Source organism: Scatophagus argus, chromosome 21 (genome assembly GCF_020382885.2).
Source record: "Scatophagus argus isolate fScaArg1 chromosome 21, fScaArg1.pri, whole genome shotgun sequence".
NCBI classification, from domain to species: Eukaryota; Metazoa; Chordata; class Actinopteri; family Scatophagidae; genus Scatophagus; species Scatophagus argus.
Window position 1 is genome coordinate 13,925,498 of NC_058513.1, and position 17,038 is coordinate 13,942,535.

Below are 17,038 nucleotides of genomic sequence, written 5' to 3' on the forward strand. Positions count from 1 at the left end.
GACCAAACCTTCCATATCCTCACAGCGACCCAAGTTTATTCTCAAAAATAAAATGCTATATTGACTTTCTTGAGCAAGCTGGACATAAATAAAATTTCTAATTATATTCACTTACATTATTCAGGCTTTTCTGACAGAAAGCTTTTCTTTTTCCCTGTGCAAAGTAGCTGATGTACACAAAAAACTGGCAAGCTGAGCAGTAAAGTAAAAGAGATAAAAGACAATACATATAAATAACAGAGAATGTACAAAGAGAGGAGATAAAGCGTATGGAGCCCGTCGGGGGTTACTGCAGAGCTTTGGCTATAGCTGCTGCCAGGTGTTCCGGCGTTGGCTTTTCTGCAGTACAGCTGACACACAGACCTTCTGCTGTCATAGCGTCCCGTGTAGTAGGCCCTATGGCAGCAAACTGGGAAACAAAGAAGTGACTATCAGAGGCACTGAACATCCACTAAGTGCTGCACGTTCACGCATTATTTTATGTGTGTGACTTTGCCGAGGCTGTACCTTTATTTGAGGCAGCTGTTCACCTGACAGCCTCCGTACTGCTTCCAGGCAAAACTTCACTCCTGATGGACTGAAGAAAGCTATGCTGGCGGGAGTGCCCTACACAAGAAGCACACAAACTAATGAATAGTTGCTACATTTAAAAAGAGTACTCTCTAAAATGCAGCAGGCATGGGGTTTTACCTGCTCTGTGAAATAGTTCTTTAGATTTTTCTCCAGATCTGGATGTTCAGCTGTTTGATAGACAGTCAGAGTCTCCAGGGGCACTCCTGGAAACAAAGAAACAGATCCCCACAGTGATAAAGGTAGCACAGTTATTATTTTATAATTAGTTTAAACCCCAGTGGGACTTTTATCACCTTGAGTTTTTAATCATGAGGCTCAATGAGGGAAAATGCTTACCATTGTCCCTTAAAGCCGTAGGCAAGACTTCTCTTTTGATTGAGCCACAGGGGAAAAAAAGCGGTGGAATATTTGTGTCCTCTCCTTTGATGAGAATTAAGTATAAGGTCATATTAGTCATCAGAACAATCATAGATTTTCTATTAAACTGAGATGTGAGCGTATGAAATTGTATCATACGTTCAATGATAACACGTGATAGGACGTCTGCTGTCCCGGTGTCCTCGCCGAAAGGATTCAGACCCAGATTTCGCACTGTGCAGGGAAAAAACACAAAAATGATTGTTGAGGAAATGTTGTTATCTGCAACATGTTGTGTCAAATTAATCTCAACTAATTCATCGCAAAAAACATATACTTGTTAAAACATGGACAACAAAGAGCTCAGCTGTCACTGAAGAAAGAAGGTACAGCACATGTCAGGAGGTGATTTGGCAAAGAACAAATATTTGCTTTGAGTCACAGCAAACTGTCGCTTCTGTACAACCTGTTTCCAAATGACTAAAGGCAGTAACATCACTTCACACACTTATGTCACCACCATGCCAGGTGCCTGCCACACTCTGCTAGAGTTAGCATTAACAAAGCAAGTGTTTGAAAAATTTGGAAAAATGATACTAAGGCAGAAGAGTTTCATATGTGACAATAATTCACCTAATGCAGCTGTCGCCTTCCCAACCACATAGATGGACTTGCCGTTCCACTTGTCTTTCACAGAGCTGTTCCATTCTGAATTAAAAATATGTACACGGTTAACATTATATCAATGGTGCAACAATTGTGCTGTTTTTGAAATACAGCACCTTCTCGCCTTTCTTCTGCTTCTAAGCACATCTTCACAGCCTCCACTGCTCTTGGACTGGTGAATACAAGACCACCATGTTTGTCTGGTTGGAAAAGCTGAAATAGGAAGACCTCTCGATGAACAACAGATACATGACAAGCGGAGCAATAAATATGAAAATGCATTCATTGGACAAATGCAAAGGACGCTTACCTTATCTGACAACGTATTTAATGAGACAAACTTAAAAGACAGCACAGGGATAAGGGTTGCTTTATGTCCACATGATGCCAGTTCCTGTTGAATCAAAAATAATAAATTCCTGTGCGCACTGCACTGACAACTGCTGAGAATGCAAGCATGTACACAGTACTGTCAAAAACAAGTGGATACAGTTAAAAAAAAATGCATCTACCGTTATGTAAGGATCAGGTCCAGACTCTCCATCTCTTGGCTCTTTGAGAAGCAGCACATGCATCTTGACAAAGACCTTAATTGATAAAAATAAATTGGAGAAAATACAGAATTACAAACTGGAATATGAACGTGGTTGGCAAAAATGTAACCAAGTCAGAAACTCAAAACTGCAACAACACTGAGGACAGAGGGTGTGAAGGTACAGCAAGCTAAGCTACACCCTAAAACTGTCATGTGCAGCCTGCTGATAACAATACGGTTGAGTCACGACGATTAGACTCTCTATAAGGACCAAATAAAAGCCAGGAATGCCCCCACTTTCCCAGCAGACTGTGTGTAGTGTACATGTAGCTTAAACCTGGCTAATGTCTTCTTGTGTTATTGTTTACGTAAGGAAGACACACGACAGTTCAGCTACAGTAACGGTCCCATTAATAGAAAGCGTCAGAAATGCCTAGTGACAATAAGCCACTAATGTATCTTGCTCGTGTAGTAAGATGATATGAACTACTCAAAAAAGACAAAAATATTGCACGAAATTAACGTACCTTAAATGTTCTCTTCTAAGTACGTGACGATTCGGTCACGGTCAAGAAGTGGGGGGGGGGCATAGCATCGAATATTGATTAATCTCCCAAAAGTCAAGTCACATGTGAAAATACGTAGTTTATTACAAAAAAAGTCGAAACAACAATTTGACAATTTAATGCAAATACCGACTCATAACCAAAACGTTGCAGTTTAGGATTAAATAAACGTCATCCCCTTTTTCTAAAATGGTTTATCCCATTTTACCAGTAGGCGACAAGCGAACATTAGGGCTCTGAGGGTTGCAAAGGCAGGTAGTAATTCGCTTATACTTGGAGCCGTAATGGTGGCCTCAGAGATTCAGCTTCCTACCGGGCTGTGGGACTTTAAGCTTAGCCCCGCCCACTCTGTTGACACGTGTGTTGCCTGTTTGCAGCATGGCTTCGTCTGCCAAGCGGAGAGCAGTAGGTCTGGGTGAAAATCCAGAGGAAAGTGAAAACAGCTCTGATGAGATTCCGGAGGAGGAGGATGATTCCGGAGAGGAGGACAGCGAGGCATCGGAGGAGGAGATCAATGAGGTAAAGGGAGAAACAGGTCTTGTAATGTTAATGCTGTGCATGGCCTAGCTAGCTACCTGGCTAACTCAGCTGTCGGCTAATTTGGAAACAGGAACACAGTTATTTGATGTTGCCGTTAACCAGAATTGAAGAAACTGGGTTACTAAGCTACATAACTTGTAATATCACGTTGACCGAACAATAAAACTACATTTGCTCATTAACTGAAAAACTTAATGAAAGAACTACTCGATACATGTAATTAAATCCACACAGGCAGGTTTCTGTTGTTGTTGAAAGCTCTTTTGCTTTGTTATTGATTCACAGGAGGTCGTTGTGGACTTCGAAGCCCACACCATTTCAGACAACGACTTCAATGGCATTAAGAAACTCTTACAACAGGTTTTGGACTGTATTAATGTTCTGGCTCTTAAATTTTCCATGCTGGGCGCAAGCATGGCCTCACTCATGTCAAGTCTCTTATGTTTGTATACAGGTCTTCCTGAAGGCTCATGTAAATACATCAGAGATGACCGACATCATCATACAACAGAATCATGTTGGAAGTGTCATCAAGGTGAGTTATTGAGTGGTTTAAACTCATCTCAGATTTTACAGGTAAGTTTTCACCAGTTTCAGCTCCAACGTGTATTTGTTTTTTCCTTCACTTTGCTTCAGCAAGCTGAGGTGCCAGAAGACAGCGATGACGACGACCCAGATGAGGTGTTTGGATTTATCACTATGCTCAACCTAACCGAGAGAAAGGTAAAACCCCGGGCATGCACCAGCCCGAAACACTAAACGGCTACTTTGCACTCTGGCAGTGTAGGGTTTTACACGTCTGATAGTTAATTAAAAATGTCATATTGTGTGTAATGCTGTTTGCAGGGTGTGCAGTGTGTGGAGGAAATTAAGGAGCTGATCGTGGACCAGTGCGAGAAGAACTCTCCCCATAGTGTGACGGAGCAGCTAGAGCAGATCCTCAGTGACACCAGCAAGCCTGTGGGGCTGCTGCTGAGTGAGCGCTTCATCAATGTGCCTCCACAGATTGCCCTCCCACTGCACAAACATCTCCAGTGAGTTCTGCTTTGTTCCATTTATGTCGTCGTCTGTATTTCCTGTCAGGGAGAAATCTACTCCTAATCATACCAGTTTAAAATAGCTACAGAAGTGTTTCACAAAGATGCCAACAAAGGTGCAATTTTAGAACGGATTTTTAGTTTAGTTTTGTTTTTTCATTCGAGATGATCACACCTAGTTAAAGAATCTGATCTCCCTGTCACACTTTATTGCATTTTGCTGCATGCTTGAATTATGTATTGATCCCTCTGAATCCTGGTGATTGATCTGCTATTTGCCTCTGTATTGTGCATGAACTGCTGGTTTAGCTACACTGTTGAAGTTCTCTTGTTGACTGAAATGCATACTTAAGCTGCTGGTGCTTCACAAATGGAGAAAAAGCTTGGTACATAGTTGCTTACAAATCTAAAAGCTAATGGAGTGTCTGTGGTATCTCAGTGAATTGGATACAAAAAAATGAAAACCATTCTTCTTGTTTTGTTGTTAAAAAAATCACTCTTTTGAAAGGGTTCTGTGCAGGAAATGAAAAAACTCAAAGTCATTCTGTCCTCCAGGGAAGAAATAGCTGAAGCCCAGAGGACAAATAAGCCCAGTGGGAGATGTCACTATTGTCTGATGATCAGCAAGACCTGCAAAGAGGCAAGCAAATCTATTCCAGCCAGAGGAGGAGCTCCCAAAGAGGAATACCAGTTTGTGAACGCAGAGGAGGAATTCTTCTATGAGGTAAAGTCAAGTAAATTCGAGCCAAGTCTCAGATGTTAACTAAACATTTAAACATAATATGCAGAAAGTAGATGTAGAACATTTGTATTCTTGTCTAAATATTCTTGCAGTTTTAAACATTGTCTGATTCTCACTACAGCAAGCCATCATCAAGTTCCACTACTCTGTCCAGGAAGAGGCAGACTCGTGTTTGAGCGGCAGGTGGTCGTTTGATGATGTTCCCATGAAACCTTTCAGGACAGTGATGCTGATACCAGCTGACAGAATGCCTGTCGTTATGGACAAACTGAAAGAATATCTAACAGTGTGAACCTCACAATAAACTAAGTCACCTATGCACACATTGAAGACCTTCAGGCTCGTGGATACGGCTCAATACAAGACTCTACAAAAAATGTTCTTTTGGTAATGTCAGCGCCAGTATTGCAAACCTGACGTTTATTACATGTTGTTTTTAGCAGTTTAAGAGATGCAGTTTTTACAAATTCCTGGTACACTGCAGAAATATATAGTTTTATGAGGTGAACAGAAATACAGCATCACATCATGCTTCTTTAAAGACTTTTATTACAAGATTATGAACCAAATCTTTTATGTTTATGACAGCTGATACATGAGCTTGCAGTCCAGTCTCAGCAGATGAAGAAGGGAGCCAGTGTCATTTGTCATTAAGTCAAATTGCCAACTGATTAAAATCTGGTCATTCTTATGTGCTTGTTTACAGTAACTTGATAAAAGACTAAATTTCACAAATCTGGATTGTTGACACATACAGGAGCAGAATCTTATATGGGGTTTGTTTCTTTGTTTGTAATCCATTTCTATAGATACCTTTCCACTGATTAATAATAAATATATTATATCTCCGTGGCTTGACATTAATTTTTTAATCTGGCAGCATGTAAACTCCCACATAATGTTTCAATTTCATAACCTTTCCATGTGTACCAACTCGTCTGAAGAGGTCAGCTTTGCATAAGAAAGGAAGCAGGTGACAAATGAGTTCTTCAGCAGGTGGTACATGCATCAAAGTGTCAGACCGTGTCTTTGAATCTGCATTTTACTTGGTTATGTGCACAGGAGGTGTGATAGAATACTGCAACAGACGACATCCATCTGCCGCCCCTCTGCTGCTCATTAAAGTCTAAAGATCTAAACAGCCATCAGGATACTTGCAAGAAAACTTCCTTCAGATGCTAGAAAAAAAGGAATGTACTGGTTATAACTTGGAATGGACCACAACTAATAAAAAGGTGTTCATGGTTTACTCTATTTTACGGCTTGTTAGCCCACAGATTCAGTCTTCTTTGCTCATTTTCACATCGAAACGACTTAAGCGATGTAGTAACTTAATACTACAGTCCCTGGTTTGCACTGACCACAAACACTACACGTAAATGCATTTGGTGATTGCAATACGTCCCAGATTTTCAGATTTGTGATTTCACATCACTGAATCACACATCTGTCGTAAGTCTGCGGCGCCACTGCACAGCCGCTGCTGATTGTGGTGGCTTTTTGTTTCTCGTCTTTGCGTTTTCTGGATCCATCTGGATCCAACATGTCTTGCAGTATGTCTTTGCTTTCACTAGGGGGCAGATTGTAGAAGAAGTAGAGTGGTGCCATTTGAATGAACCTAAGGGGACACAAAAATAACATTTGCCAGAAAAGATGAAAAACAAGTTAGAATACGGTTAATACATTTATATATTAAACACCCACACACACACACACACAAACAGCTGCTGTGGTGATTATAAGAGGATTAAAAGATTTAAAATGTGACCAAATGGCTCAGGTTTGCTGTAATAACAAAAACAATCCAAACATGTTTCTTTCCCCACTGTGATGCATGAAAACATAAACCATGAGAGCTAAATACTAATCTGCTCATACATATAACATCTGATAGTGATTTGACGTACACTTGAGGGGAAATTTCTGAGACCGTTCTCATGCAATTGTTCTCAGACAGGGTGTAGTCATGGAAAACGATCCACTCTGGGAGCCCCAGCTTGTGCGACTGAGCCCCGTAGCTGGAAAGCGGGTGCACGTGGGCCACGTGCTTGTGCGTCAAAATGAAGTAATTTCCCGATCCGTCCACGTCTCGAGCAATCTATGAAAAGGAAAGACTCCTTAGGCTTGAATTCAGTTGAACTGCTAGTCTCAAATTTATCAATACTGACATTTAGCTTCCACATACCTGCATGAAGAACCCAGCCAGCAGAGCTCTTTTGATGTTGTGGGTGTTGGTCTTGGTTCCAAATGAGGGCTCTGAGATGGGAAGCTCGATCCTGTTCAGAGTGTCAGTGAGCTCTGACCGGATGACCTCAGCTGTCTTGAGGGCGGAGTGATCCAAGAAATAGTCATGGCACCATTTTTCAGCATTGAAGTCTGAAATGTACAGTAAAGTGGCATTTTGGTCAAACTTTGGCATGTTTTGAAACACAAAAACAGGGCCACAGTATCATCATTAAGGTCAGAAATCACACTAAATGCAGCATGTATAAAAGTGAACTATTTTACTGAAGAGCAGATTTGTCTCTCTTTACAAGCTGCCTTACGTTGTTCCTTCTGGATTTGTTTGAAGGCATTATAGATGTTTATGAGGGTGAAATGATCGCCTTCAGGATGCTGGAACTTTCTGTGACACTGGACTGCCTCGTGACTCATGCCAGCAGGTGGCTCCAGGAAGCAACTTGGCGCTAAAAGAAATGGAAGCAACGAGGTCAGCATGACTGACACAAGACACTCTTACCAAGGACCATCTGGTTCTGTGCCTGAAAGAAACTGCAGCTTTGTATGAGCTTCTATAACAATGTCCATCTGGTGAATATACAGATCAATTAAGGATTTTAACTCAGTCAGAGTACTTAGAAGACATTTTATTCTGCTTATGAACTAAAGCTGTACGTGTGCCACCTACGTACCCGATAGCATTGCCGCAATCGTCAACATCTCACTCACACAGTCAAACTCGCAGGATGCCAGCAGCGCTTTGGCCATCTGAGGGTCCAGAGGGATTTCAGACATTATGATGCCAATCTCGGATAAGTTGCCATCATTATCTAAAGCTGCGAGGTAATCCAGCTCCTCCAACGCCTGCATGAGACCCTCAGGATCTGCAGCAAGCAACAAGACACCATGAATTTGATATATAAATTCCATATATCAAAACGAGAGAATGAACATAGTGCAAATAATAAAGCGGCTGTTCTCTGTAAGAAAGACTAGTTTGTTCTTCTTGGTCAGTGTTTAGAACTGTACGTTTTTTGGAGAGCATTACTCTCTGTGTCTCCAAAAAAAACACTAGTAGACAAGTCAAAATGAATGAGCTGAAAACAACACACAACCTGCACCATTTTTCCACCAAGATTCTCAAATTTTTCCATAAATGTTGACTTATGCCACCAAAATAAATTGCAAGTTCCTCCAATCACATAAAATCCTACACTTGGTGGCTTTACGCTATTCATTTCCAGCATAACTCGATGATAGATACACATTAGGGCAAGTGACTTCCATGCCAAATTTTGCAGGAATATGGAGATATTGCAGTATATTTGGCCTGCGTTTCTTCTTCATTGTACTTGTCTGATGCTGCCCTAATGAGACATGTTGTATAATCGTTAATGAGCTGGCCTCTTTTAGTCTGTTCTGCTCATGTTAGGGTGGGTCAGAGCTCAGACAATGGTTAGTAGCAGGGACCTGTCAGCTCAGCTAAATCATGGCTGATTGGGCCCAAACAGCTACACAGCGCAAATTTATCTGTCCTTCCTCCCGCCAATGAAAACACCACCCACATACACCTCTCTGGCTGTGCTTTAGAGAGAGACTGCATCTGTGGGAACCAGTAACCTGATAATGAACATGCTTGTTACCATAAATCATATTTAAGTGGTAAACTTCAATTTGTACTATCATGCTAACCTGGTCTGTTGATGAAATCACACTGTCCTAGGCCTGCAATCTCAACCCTTTTCAGGAAAAGGACTGTTGGGGTAATGTTGGACTCCAAGATCTGTGGGAATGTCTCTGCAGGAGGCTGGCGGTCTTCTGGATACAAGCAGAAACACTTGCCTAGGAAATAAATGTAACTAAAATGAGTAAAAGTATTATTTGATTAATTCTTATGTTGTTCCTCCAGCATTATTGTAGTCAAGATTGCAGGATGTTTTAGCAGGTATGAATCTGACCTGGAAACATCAAAAAGAAACCCTTTTTAACTCATTCACAGCAGACATACCTGTTGGTCCAACCAGCTGCTTACGTAGGTCTGCCTGACACTGACTGATGGGTCGAAGTACCTCAGAGTTAGCCCTTATTCTTGGATTGTACACCTACAACATCCAAACCACATCTTATTTAGTACCAGCAAGTTACTAATATCAGGGGGATATTTTCTTGGAAATAACTTACCATCTTTCTCTGGACTCCTGTGTCAACAACAAAGTTGACAGACTCTGTAGGCCACCACATATCCTCCCCCTTATGGGTAGAGAGGAAAACCCTTCTGGACCTCTGGGAGTCTTGTTGCTCATTTGGGTTAGCCAGTTGCCCTCCTTGAGCTGGACACAGGACCACAGGCACCATCTGGCCAAGCTCTGCTCCCAGCCTGGTGCCTTCTCTCTGGAGGATGCTGTAGGCACAATGAACCTCCTGCAGGAGACAATACAAGCCAAGTAGATGAAATTTGTTAAGCCAGTCTTAGCTTTGGTCTAATGAAACAAAAAAAACAAAACAAATCTTTTACCTCAGCTGAGGCAAAAAACACAACAACATCTCCATCTTCTTTAGTTCGATGGATCTCCAGCACCAGTCTCAGTGCTGAGTAGAAGTAGTCTTTGCTGCTGCTGTGGACCACTTCAGCAGGAGATGAGGCCTCCAGACTGATCAGTGGGATGCTGCCGTAGTGGCTCAGCAGCTTGTCAGTCATGGGTGGGATGGCGAGAACGACCACTCTTAGCTCAGGCCTTTGCAACAGGATGTCCTTGAGGAGACCCAGCAGTATGTCTGTGCCAACTGTCCTCTCGTGGGCCTGGTCAATGATAATGACCCCATAGTGTTCCAGAAAAGGGTCCGACATCATCTCTCTCAACAGCATATCGTCAGTGCAGTACCTGAAGTGGCCAAAGCCAAAGATTCCGAGTGACAAAGATGGTTTCAGGACATTAAAATGACTTTCAAGTGTAGTGCTGCAGGCTATGGACTGAAAACTTGTCAACGAACCTCAGAACAGTGTCGGGGGAGCAACAGGTCTCCAGAGGTATGGTGTAACCCACTTCGTGGCCTATGTTGACGTCCATTTCGTCAGCCACGCGTAAGGCCAGATCTACAGCCTGCTGTCTGCTGGTCTGCGTGCACACAACCATACCGTGCTGGTACTGGGCAGACAGACAGAACTCTGCACACCACTGAGGGATCTGCAAGAGAATGATCACTAAATGTTGTTCACCTTTCACATGTCACTGAATGTCTTGACAGAGCCTCAGAGTACTGATTCTCCATCAAACAGAACGTTTTCCTTTCATATAAACTCCGGCATCCACCTCTGGCAGGCATCCTTTCAGGATCATACCAATAGCTTTTGCCTAAGCACACAGGAAAACAAACAGTGACAAGAGATATCCTACGGTATTATCGCTCATAATGCAAAATTGCTTTGGCAGCACGAGGCGGCTCCAGCGGATCAGGGCTTAGCAGCAGGAGGTTCCCTAACACCCCTGCTAAAGCATTTGTGAAGCTGGGCTGTCAGACAGGAGCTTGGACAGCCTCACTGTGACACAACAGCATCTGCTGAGCTGGGCAGCCTGTTTACAATAGCTGACACAATGCTTCTCCTTCCATATATGTCAAAGTGTCAAAAGATGAATGTGAGAGGAATCAAATCTATGTCAGAGAAGAGAGAAGTTGTGCTTTTTAGCTGATAAAAATGGCGATGCTAGGCGGAAAAACACAACTGAAAGGTTTTACCTCACATTTAAAATCAAATAAAGGGGAGCAGACCTCTTAAATGTGCTGTTGACTCAAAAGGTTTTACTGGGCATGTCATAAACTCCTAAACTACAAACTGGGTTACTCCAATATTATGATATTGGAGTTTTTTTTTAACTCTAATGCCCCAAAGTCAAGCTCCACAATCAGTTTCTATGAGATCCTGATGAGAGCAACTGAAGCATCTCCTCCTCATGGGGAAGAATAAGAAAAATATCAACTTTTCTTTAACAAAATCTTTCTGAAAACCTAACATTCAATTCATATAATCGGGCATATAGTCTTACCTGTGTACTCCTCCCAGTCTTTGCTGTCCCAGACACAATAACCAGCTGGTTGTTTACCAGAACATCTTCAAACTCGCACCTGACCTTCCAGACTGACAGAGTCTTCCTCTCTTTTAACAATTTGTAGTAACGCGAGGAAAAGGGCAACCCATCGAACTGATTTAACTCCAGATCATCTCCAAAGCCAAATGAATCTTCCGTCGGACATTCCTCACTTTCAGGCTCGGCTGAGTTATTTTCTGCCGACATGACAAAGATATATTTGTTAATCCGTACAAGAGATCACAAAAGTTTTCCTACTCGTCCATCTTGGGTTCCATTTCGTTATTACTGGAAATATTTTAAAAAACAACGAGTTTCGGTCCAGTTTATCCTAAATTCGCGTAGCCTATTTAGACGCGAAAAATGATCAGAAGTTGTTCCGTTTGGAGCTGCCTAACTCTTAGTGCGCACCGGCGCGTAATTTCCACTCAGCGTGGCTTCACACGTGTTTTGATTTGCATGGAGCGCGTTACAGAGCTTCACACTCGCTACTGAGCGACTGTCCGCGGACCTGCCATAATCCAAGCCTGCTTATCCAAAATAAACACGAGGACTATGACGCCAAATCAAATCCCAAATATCCTCGAAAATGAATAATAAATCTACAAGCTTTGATAGGAAGTCTTTCCCCTCATAATTACTACCTTTCATATCATTATAATAATGACCTTGTATCTCAGAAAGTATTCACACTAAGCCATAAATATGGGACTTTTGCATATGTTCATATAGCTCAAAATGATAAGACACCGTGTCATATTTGTGAGGTGAAAACACAATAGTTGTGAGATGTAATTTATTAAACATTATAAAATACTTCAGTTGACCCATTCACCTTCAGCAGGCTGCAGGTTCACCACGAGGTGGAGCTAACGGGTCACCATCAGACCAGTTCTCACACGGCTTGACTTAAATTAATGAACCTTTCTAAATATTATTATATTATTATATTTAGAAAGGTTCTAAATTAACTTAAACTTGAATTGATGAACCTTTCTAAATATTATTATATTTAGAACGGTTCAGTAATTTAAGTCAAGCCGTGCGAACCTTTCTAAATAACAATAAAGCTTGTTAGGACACTTAACTATGAAACAAGCCTCAATGCCTCAGCTTTGCTGCAACTAACAATATGCCCTGTGAGAAAAAGGCCTTCTACATAATGAATACTTTTACTTTTCCTAACATAACATTACAATTTGAATTCAGGGCTTCCACTTTCTAATGGAGTTTTTTTTACACTACTACATACATAAACAAAAGATCTGAATTCTTCTTTTACCACTGCAGATAATCACACTCAAGTGTAGTTCAAATATTCAGTACTAAACACTGAATTTAGACACAATAAATGTTTAGTTTTTGACCTTGGCATCCCAACTCTCTCCTTGTTTTGTTTTTTGTTTGTTTAAAATGTGCCTGGAGCTGTGACTTTGTAATTACATGATGTTGTCTGCATCTGGTTTCTGCGAGTCCTTCTTACCGTGCTGACCTGCTTTGATTTCTCTTTAGTGAGGGATTTCCCCCCATAATGTTGTTATTGAACATCCTTTTAATCACACTCACACTTGACTCCACCAGGTCAGCACTGAACACATAATCCCACAGGTGTATTGATTGAAGCAGTATTTGTATCATTTACAAAGACCTTGTCAAATGGCTTCTAGAGGGAGGCTCAGACTGTTGAAAAATGCTAAGCTGCTTCAGATGTCAGAGTTAAGTTGTAATTTGCAACCTCAAAAGACTGCTGTGAAATGTTAAATTACACTTATTACTGTGTTCAGTATTCAGTCGTCTAGTTGCAATTTGCTCAAGCATAAAAGAAATGCCAGAAGCTCTTGAGAAAAGGGTTACTTTTTGTAGATGCAAACCTTTTGTAGTTTTAAAATTTAATACCGTATGAAATCTGTCTCGAATTCTTAACAAGAACTGCAGCAGACAAATTGCCATTGACTGTCTTTTCTATTTCAACACTCAAAGGGGCTTTTTTAAGTAAAGAAATCATAATCATTCAATCACTTACTCCTCTCATATAATTGATTTTTCACTTTTGTAAACTGATATGCCTCACTGAAAACATGCATGCTGTGTATCAAAAAGTTCAAACACAAAGATCAATAATGAACATGTTCTTCAGTGTTTCAAAACAATTTTACTAATACTGCATGAGTGTTCAAAATGTACACATGATGTATCAAACAATCATTATTAAAAAAGCATTTTCACATGGAGATGTGTTCACCTGTAACACAACTTATGAGGAACATACTGACATAACATACAGTTGGGTGTCTGGACTCAAATACTGTATACTTGTACATGGACACATAGCACTGAAAAGAGCAAAGTAAACAAAGCAATGAATGTAGAACTAGTGCAGTATTAAAAAGGTAACAGTATCAAAAGTAACAAAAGTCCAAAGTCGGTTTTCAGCCTACATATTTGTGAACGGAAGCTGTGCTTAAAGGAAACGCTGCTCAGTGTGAATGTATATACGCTGTATTGCAAACCACTAAAACAATAATTCTGCAAAATTCATAAAACACGATTCAACTGCCACAAATCCAATTTATGCAGGATTTAGTATATGGCATGTAGATTGGCTTTAAAAATCTCAACAGCCAAATTAAAAAAGTACAAAAACATAAAAGTGAAAACAAACAAACAAAAAAAAAACTACCGTTAAATAACCACGTGTCCTTCTCAAGACAATCTATCCTTTCCCACTGCAGAAAAACATGACTTAAAAGCCACATGTGAACCCTGTAAACAGATAACAGGCTGTTTACATGTAGAGCCTCCGTAACGGCCGTATGGACACGGTGTTAGTAAAGTCCTCAAAGTGTCTTACAGGGTCCTCGGTGTGGACTGACTGGCACATCGGGAAAATACTCAAAAACACACACAACCTTTAGCAAAGTAATATTTCAGAGAAGTTTACTCCCTCTGCGGGATGAGCGCTTCCTTGATCTCGGCTCATTTTAGATCCTTGTGCAGTTCATACCTCAGTACCCAGATCCCTCAAGTGCGCTTCTTGGGGCTTATTAATGAAATGGAAATGGCAAATCAGTGACATTTCACAATTCAACTTGTCACCTTTCCAAAATATAAATGCAGAGGAAACAGACCTGAACTTCAGACGTCTGTGAAGAACAAGCTCCTCTTTCCCCAGATGCAGAACAGCTGCAGTAATACCCCTTTTGCCTTTCTCTGTGGTTGTTTCCAGCCTTGTCGAACTGTAGAACTGCTATGGAGAGCATCACCCTTTAAGAAAAACCCCACTGGATTCCAAATGTACTACAAATGTTTTCTCTCTTCTCATCCGCCATTGCACAATACTCTTTTTTCAACTCATTAAAACACATTTCACAAAAATCAAAAATTTCACAGATTGGCTTTTTACGTTTTGATCTTGCGTTACTCTCCATGATAAAGAGCATTTGATGAAACTGATGCAAACAACAAATTAAAAATTCAAAGTGGCTACGGTGTAGTAAAAGTGTCTGGCACAGTGCACTGCGTGGCAATAAATACTGAATATAAATACTTTACATGTACCTGAGCTCAGACTCGTAGCACCATTCAGAGACAGAGCACCAGAGGGACACAGCGGATCTCCTGATTCAAAACTCAGAGAAGCCACCATCTTTTTAAGGTTTTCAGAGTTTTCATAGTGCAAATTTCGTACTGTCTTATCACAACAATGTCCCGTCCGGCCAAAGTCTCAGCTGCTGTATTTAACGTTGGCAATTATGCAAGGCTTTGGTAGTGTTGGAGGTTGCTTGAGACTGGGTCTACAGGAGGAAGAAAAGAAAAAAAAATCTCTCAGTGAATGATACCAGCTTTAGTGTTGTTGTTCAGTTAAGGTTTGAACTTACTTTTTGGGGTGTGGGACAGGGCGAAAGGGTCTGGGTACACCAGGGGTTGGTGCAGGGCCACAAACAGCAGAGGACGGTTGGACCACACTGTGGCCCTGCACTACAGAGGGACTTCGAACCAGACGAGAGCTCCTTGGATCTGCAGGAAGGGGTTTCTGAGGAGGACTGGGCTTCTCCAACTCCTGACAAAGGACAGACATGTCAGTTAACTGAGAACCTCCACTAGGTGGCACTCACAGCCAGTCATTTCGAGCTCAGATCTGCTCATCGTGTCCTCCCTCTCTCAGACTTTGGGGCAGCCCTGCCCACGCTACGAGAGGAATCATCATGTGGTTTTAATCTTTGGAAGACTGAGATTGTGATAAAGGCCTGCTACCTAGCCCCCATCTGGTCTCTATTCACTTCCTCCTCTTCTCCTCTTCTCTTGGAGAGAAGCCTCCTCAAACATCAGAGAGGAAGGAGCCAAACAACCAAACCTCAGACCTCACTCAACCGTGGAATTGGGTATTCCTATTCAAAACGTAATTCTTTTGTCAAAGTCTAATTTGATACCCTAATTCCATGTTTTTGTTGAAAACCTATATGCTGTCAGTACACTCTCGAACGCAGGCTATGCGTCTCCATTACCCTATAAGGTCACGTATCATGACAATTTGTGCTGCTGCTAATTCATCACGTTGACAGCCTGTACCGTCATGCAATAGGGACGACTTGAGCGCCATCCAAAAATATTAGCACAAAGCCAAATGGTAGTGAAGTGAAATGTGGGCAAATGAAAAGAGAGCTCCTGGGTCTGATGAGGTGATTAATAGGCACAAAATGTTACTTCAGCTTCAACTTAAAATAACTAAACCCCCATCTCACAAACCCAAGTCTGTCTGAAAACCTGCTGGCTCCATCGGGTGAAGCTAGCTCTCCCATGATGCAAAGCTTCCATGCCCCCAGCAGAGCGCTTTCACTGTGGGGAGGAAAAAAGGGGCTTTGTCAACGTCTTGAAGCTGCCAAACAGCTGCTAAAGATACTGTCAGTGAAGTCCGCTGCCAGCAGACATCACTTTCAGTTTCACACTTTGACATTAAATGGAAACAGCTGAGAAGGAAAATCTTCTTCCTGAAGTTGACCCCAACCCCCCCCCCCCCCCCCCCCGAAAAAACAAAAAAACAAACAAATAAAACACAGAGTGGCTGCACTTCACCTGAAAGAAGCTTTGCAAAACTGAATGGAATTATTTCTTCAAATGGCTCTGGAAACTATATTTATATTCTAAAACAAAGCACAAATATCCTTGTCACTGTGTTGCATTTTGATTTCTGTTGTTCGGTGTTATGGTTTGCATTTTTTTTTTAATACCAAGCTGTCCAGGAACTGCAGATCTGCCACGCCATAACAAGTAGCTATTAAGCTAAATCTGCCATATTTGCATCACAGTGATGCCCAGGATAACACACAACCTTAAACAACCATTCAGCATTTATAAGATATAAAGACATTGTCAAGTGTTAATGTACAGTATTTGTTGACACCAACCCCTATAAAGTTCTTTTTTAAAAGTTATTACACAATTATTGTGTTTTATTATATTGTCATTCATTTTCTGTTGCCCAAAGGAGATACAGTCATAAATACTTAAATTTCAACTATATTATAGTGTGTTATTGCCAGTTCGTTACTCATTTCTAAAATGTTTTTGTAGTACTTAACTTAAATTGTTACTAAGAACATCAACGTGCACTGTGTCAAAAGTAAATAAGTACAGGAATAGAACATTATGAAAACACATCTATCAATTAAAGCTTGGAGTCATTATGTAATGTTCTCCATATTCAAGTACTCCATATA

At 41.2% G+C, this 17,038-nt stretch overlaps 4 protein-coding genes across 6 annotated transcripts in view; 1 reads left to right on the forward strand and 3 right to left on the reverse strand.

Moving 5' to 3' along the window:
* Nucleotides 1-9: 9 nt before the first annotated feature.
* Nucleotides 10-2,761, reverse strand: uros (uroporphyrinogen III synthase). Of its 3 annotated transcripts, none has more exons than XM_046377282.1 (10): nt 2,659-2,761; nt 2,109-2,183; nt 1,907-1,990; nt 1,713-1,809; nt 1,564-1,638; nt 1,090-1,164; nt 910-993; nt 691-776; nt 508-606; nt 10-409 (listed from the first exon to the last, which is right to left on the reverse strand). In XM_046377282.1, exons 2-10 carry the CDS (start codon nt 2,169-2,171, stop codon nt 287-289), a joined length of 786 nt encoding a protein of 261 aa, XP_046233238.1. In that variant the 5' UTR covers nt 2,172-2,183; nt 2,659-2,761; the 3' UTR covers nt 10-286. The 3 variants fall into 3 exon arrangements, with proteins under 3 accessions (XP_046233238.1, XP_046233237.1, XP_046233239.1); XM_046377281.1 differs by lacking the exon at nt 2,659-2,761 and adding an exon at nt 2,469-2,634; XM_046377283.1 differs by lacking the exon at nt 2,659-2,761 and adding an exon at nt 2,515-2,617.
* Nucleotides 2,762-3,027: 266 nt separating this feature from the next.
* LOC124052710 (BRCA2 and CDKN1A interacting protein) lies at nt 3,028-5,868 on the forward strand. Its single transcript, XM_046377280.1, has 7 exons — nt 3,028-3,216; nt 3,523-3,597; nt 3,692-3,772; nt 3,874-3,960; nt 4,084-4,271; nt 4,830-4,998; nt 5,138-5,868. The coding sequence occupies exons 1-7, from the start codon at nt 3,076-3,078 to the stop codon at nt 5,306-5,308; spliced, it is 912 nt and encodes a 303-aa protein (XP_046233236.1). The 5' UTR covers nt 3,028-3,075; the 3' UTR covers nt 5,309-5,868.
* On the reverse strand, nt 5,136-11,827 carry dhx32a (DEAH (Asp-Glu-Ala-His) box polypeptide 32a). Its single transcript, XM_046377278.1, has 11 exons — nt 11,280-11,827; nt 10,228-10,421; nt 9,752-10,118; nt 9,418-9,657; nt 9,245-9,338; nt 8,929-9,078; nt 7,929-8,120; nt 7,563-7,703; nt 7,202-7,392; nt 6,924-7,114; nt 5,136-6,634 (listed from the first exon to the last, which is right to left on the reverse strand). Exons 1-11 carry the CDS (start codon nt 11,526-11,528, stop codon nt 6,448-6,450), a joined length of 2,196 nt encoding a protein of 731 aa, XP_046233234.1. The 5' UTR covers nt 11,529-11,827; the 3' UTR covers nt 5,136-6,447.
* Nucleotides 11,828-13,453: 1,626 nt separating this feature from the next.
* Nucleotides 13,454-17,038, reverse strand: part of LOC124052369 (disintegrin and metalloproteinase domain-containing protein 12-like) — a 68,711-nt gene continuing 65,126 nt past the window's right edge. Inside the window, exons 22-23 of the mRNA XM_046376535.1 lie at nt 15,200-15,381; nt 13,454-15,115 (exon numbers count right to left, since the gene is read on the reverse strand). Of these exons, the coding sequence (XP_046232491.1) occupies nt 15,046-15,115; nt 15,200-15,381 (252 nt within the window). The 3' untranslated portion in view covers nt 13,454-15,045. The remainder of the gene's footprint in view (nt 15,116-15,199; nt 15,382-17,038) is intronic.

Bases quoted from the DNA above. Each gene is read 5' to 3' on its own strand.
- dhx32a (XM_046377278.1), bottom strand. From the start codon at position 11,528: ATGTCGGCAGAAAATAACTCAGCCGAGCCTGAAAGTGAGGAATGTCCG. The intron at 10,422-11,279 runs GTAAGACTATAT...ATTCTCTTGCAG, and splicing joins AGACTGGGAGGAGTACACAG to ATCCCTCAGTGGTGTGCAGA. The intron at 9,339-9,417 runs GTAAGTTATTTC...TGGATGTTGTAG, and splicing joins CAGGAGTCCAGAGAAAGATG to GTGTACAATCCAAGAATAAG.
- LOC124052710 (XM_046377280.1), top strand. From the start codon at position 3,076: ATGGCTTCGTCTGCCAAGCGGAGAGCAGTAGGTCTGGGTGAAAATCCA. The intron at 3,961-4,083 runs GTAAAACCCCGG...TGCTGTTTGCAG, and splicing joins TCAACCTAACCGAGAGAAAG to GGTGTGCAGTGTGTGGAGGA. The intron at 4,272-4,829 runs GTGAGTTCTGCT...TCTGTCCTCCAG, and splicing joins CCACTGCACAAACATCTCCA to GGAAGAAATAGCTGAAGCCC.
- uros (XM_046377282.1), bottom strand. From the start codon at position 2,171: ATGCATGTGCTGCTTCTCAAAGAGCCAAGAGATGGAGAGTCTGGACCT. The intron at 1,165-1,563 runs GTGAATTATTGT...TTCCCTGCACAG, and splicing joins GAAGGCGACAGCTGCATTAG to TGCGAAATCTGGGTCTGAAT. The intron at 777-909 runs GTAAGCATTTTC...CTTTGTTTCCAG, and splicing joins TACGGCTTTAAGGGACAATG to GAGTGCCCCTGGAGACTCTG.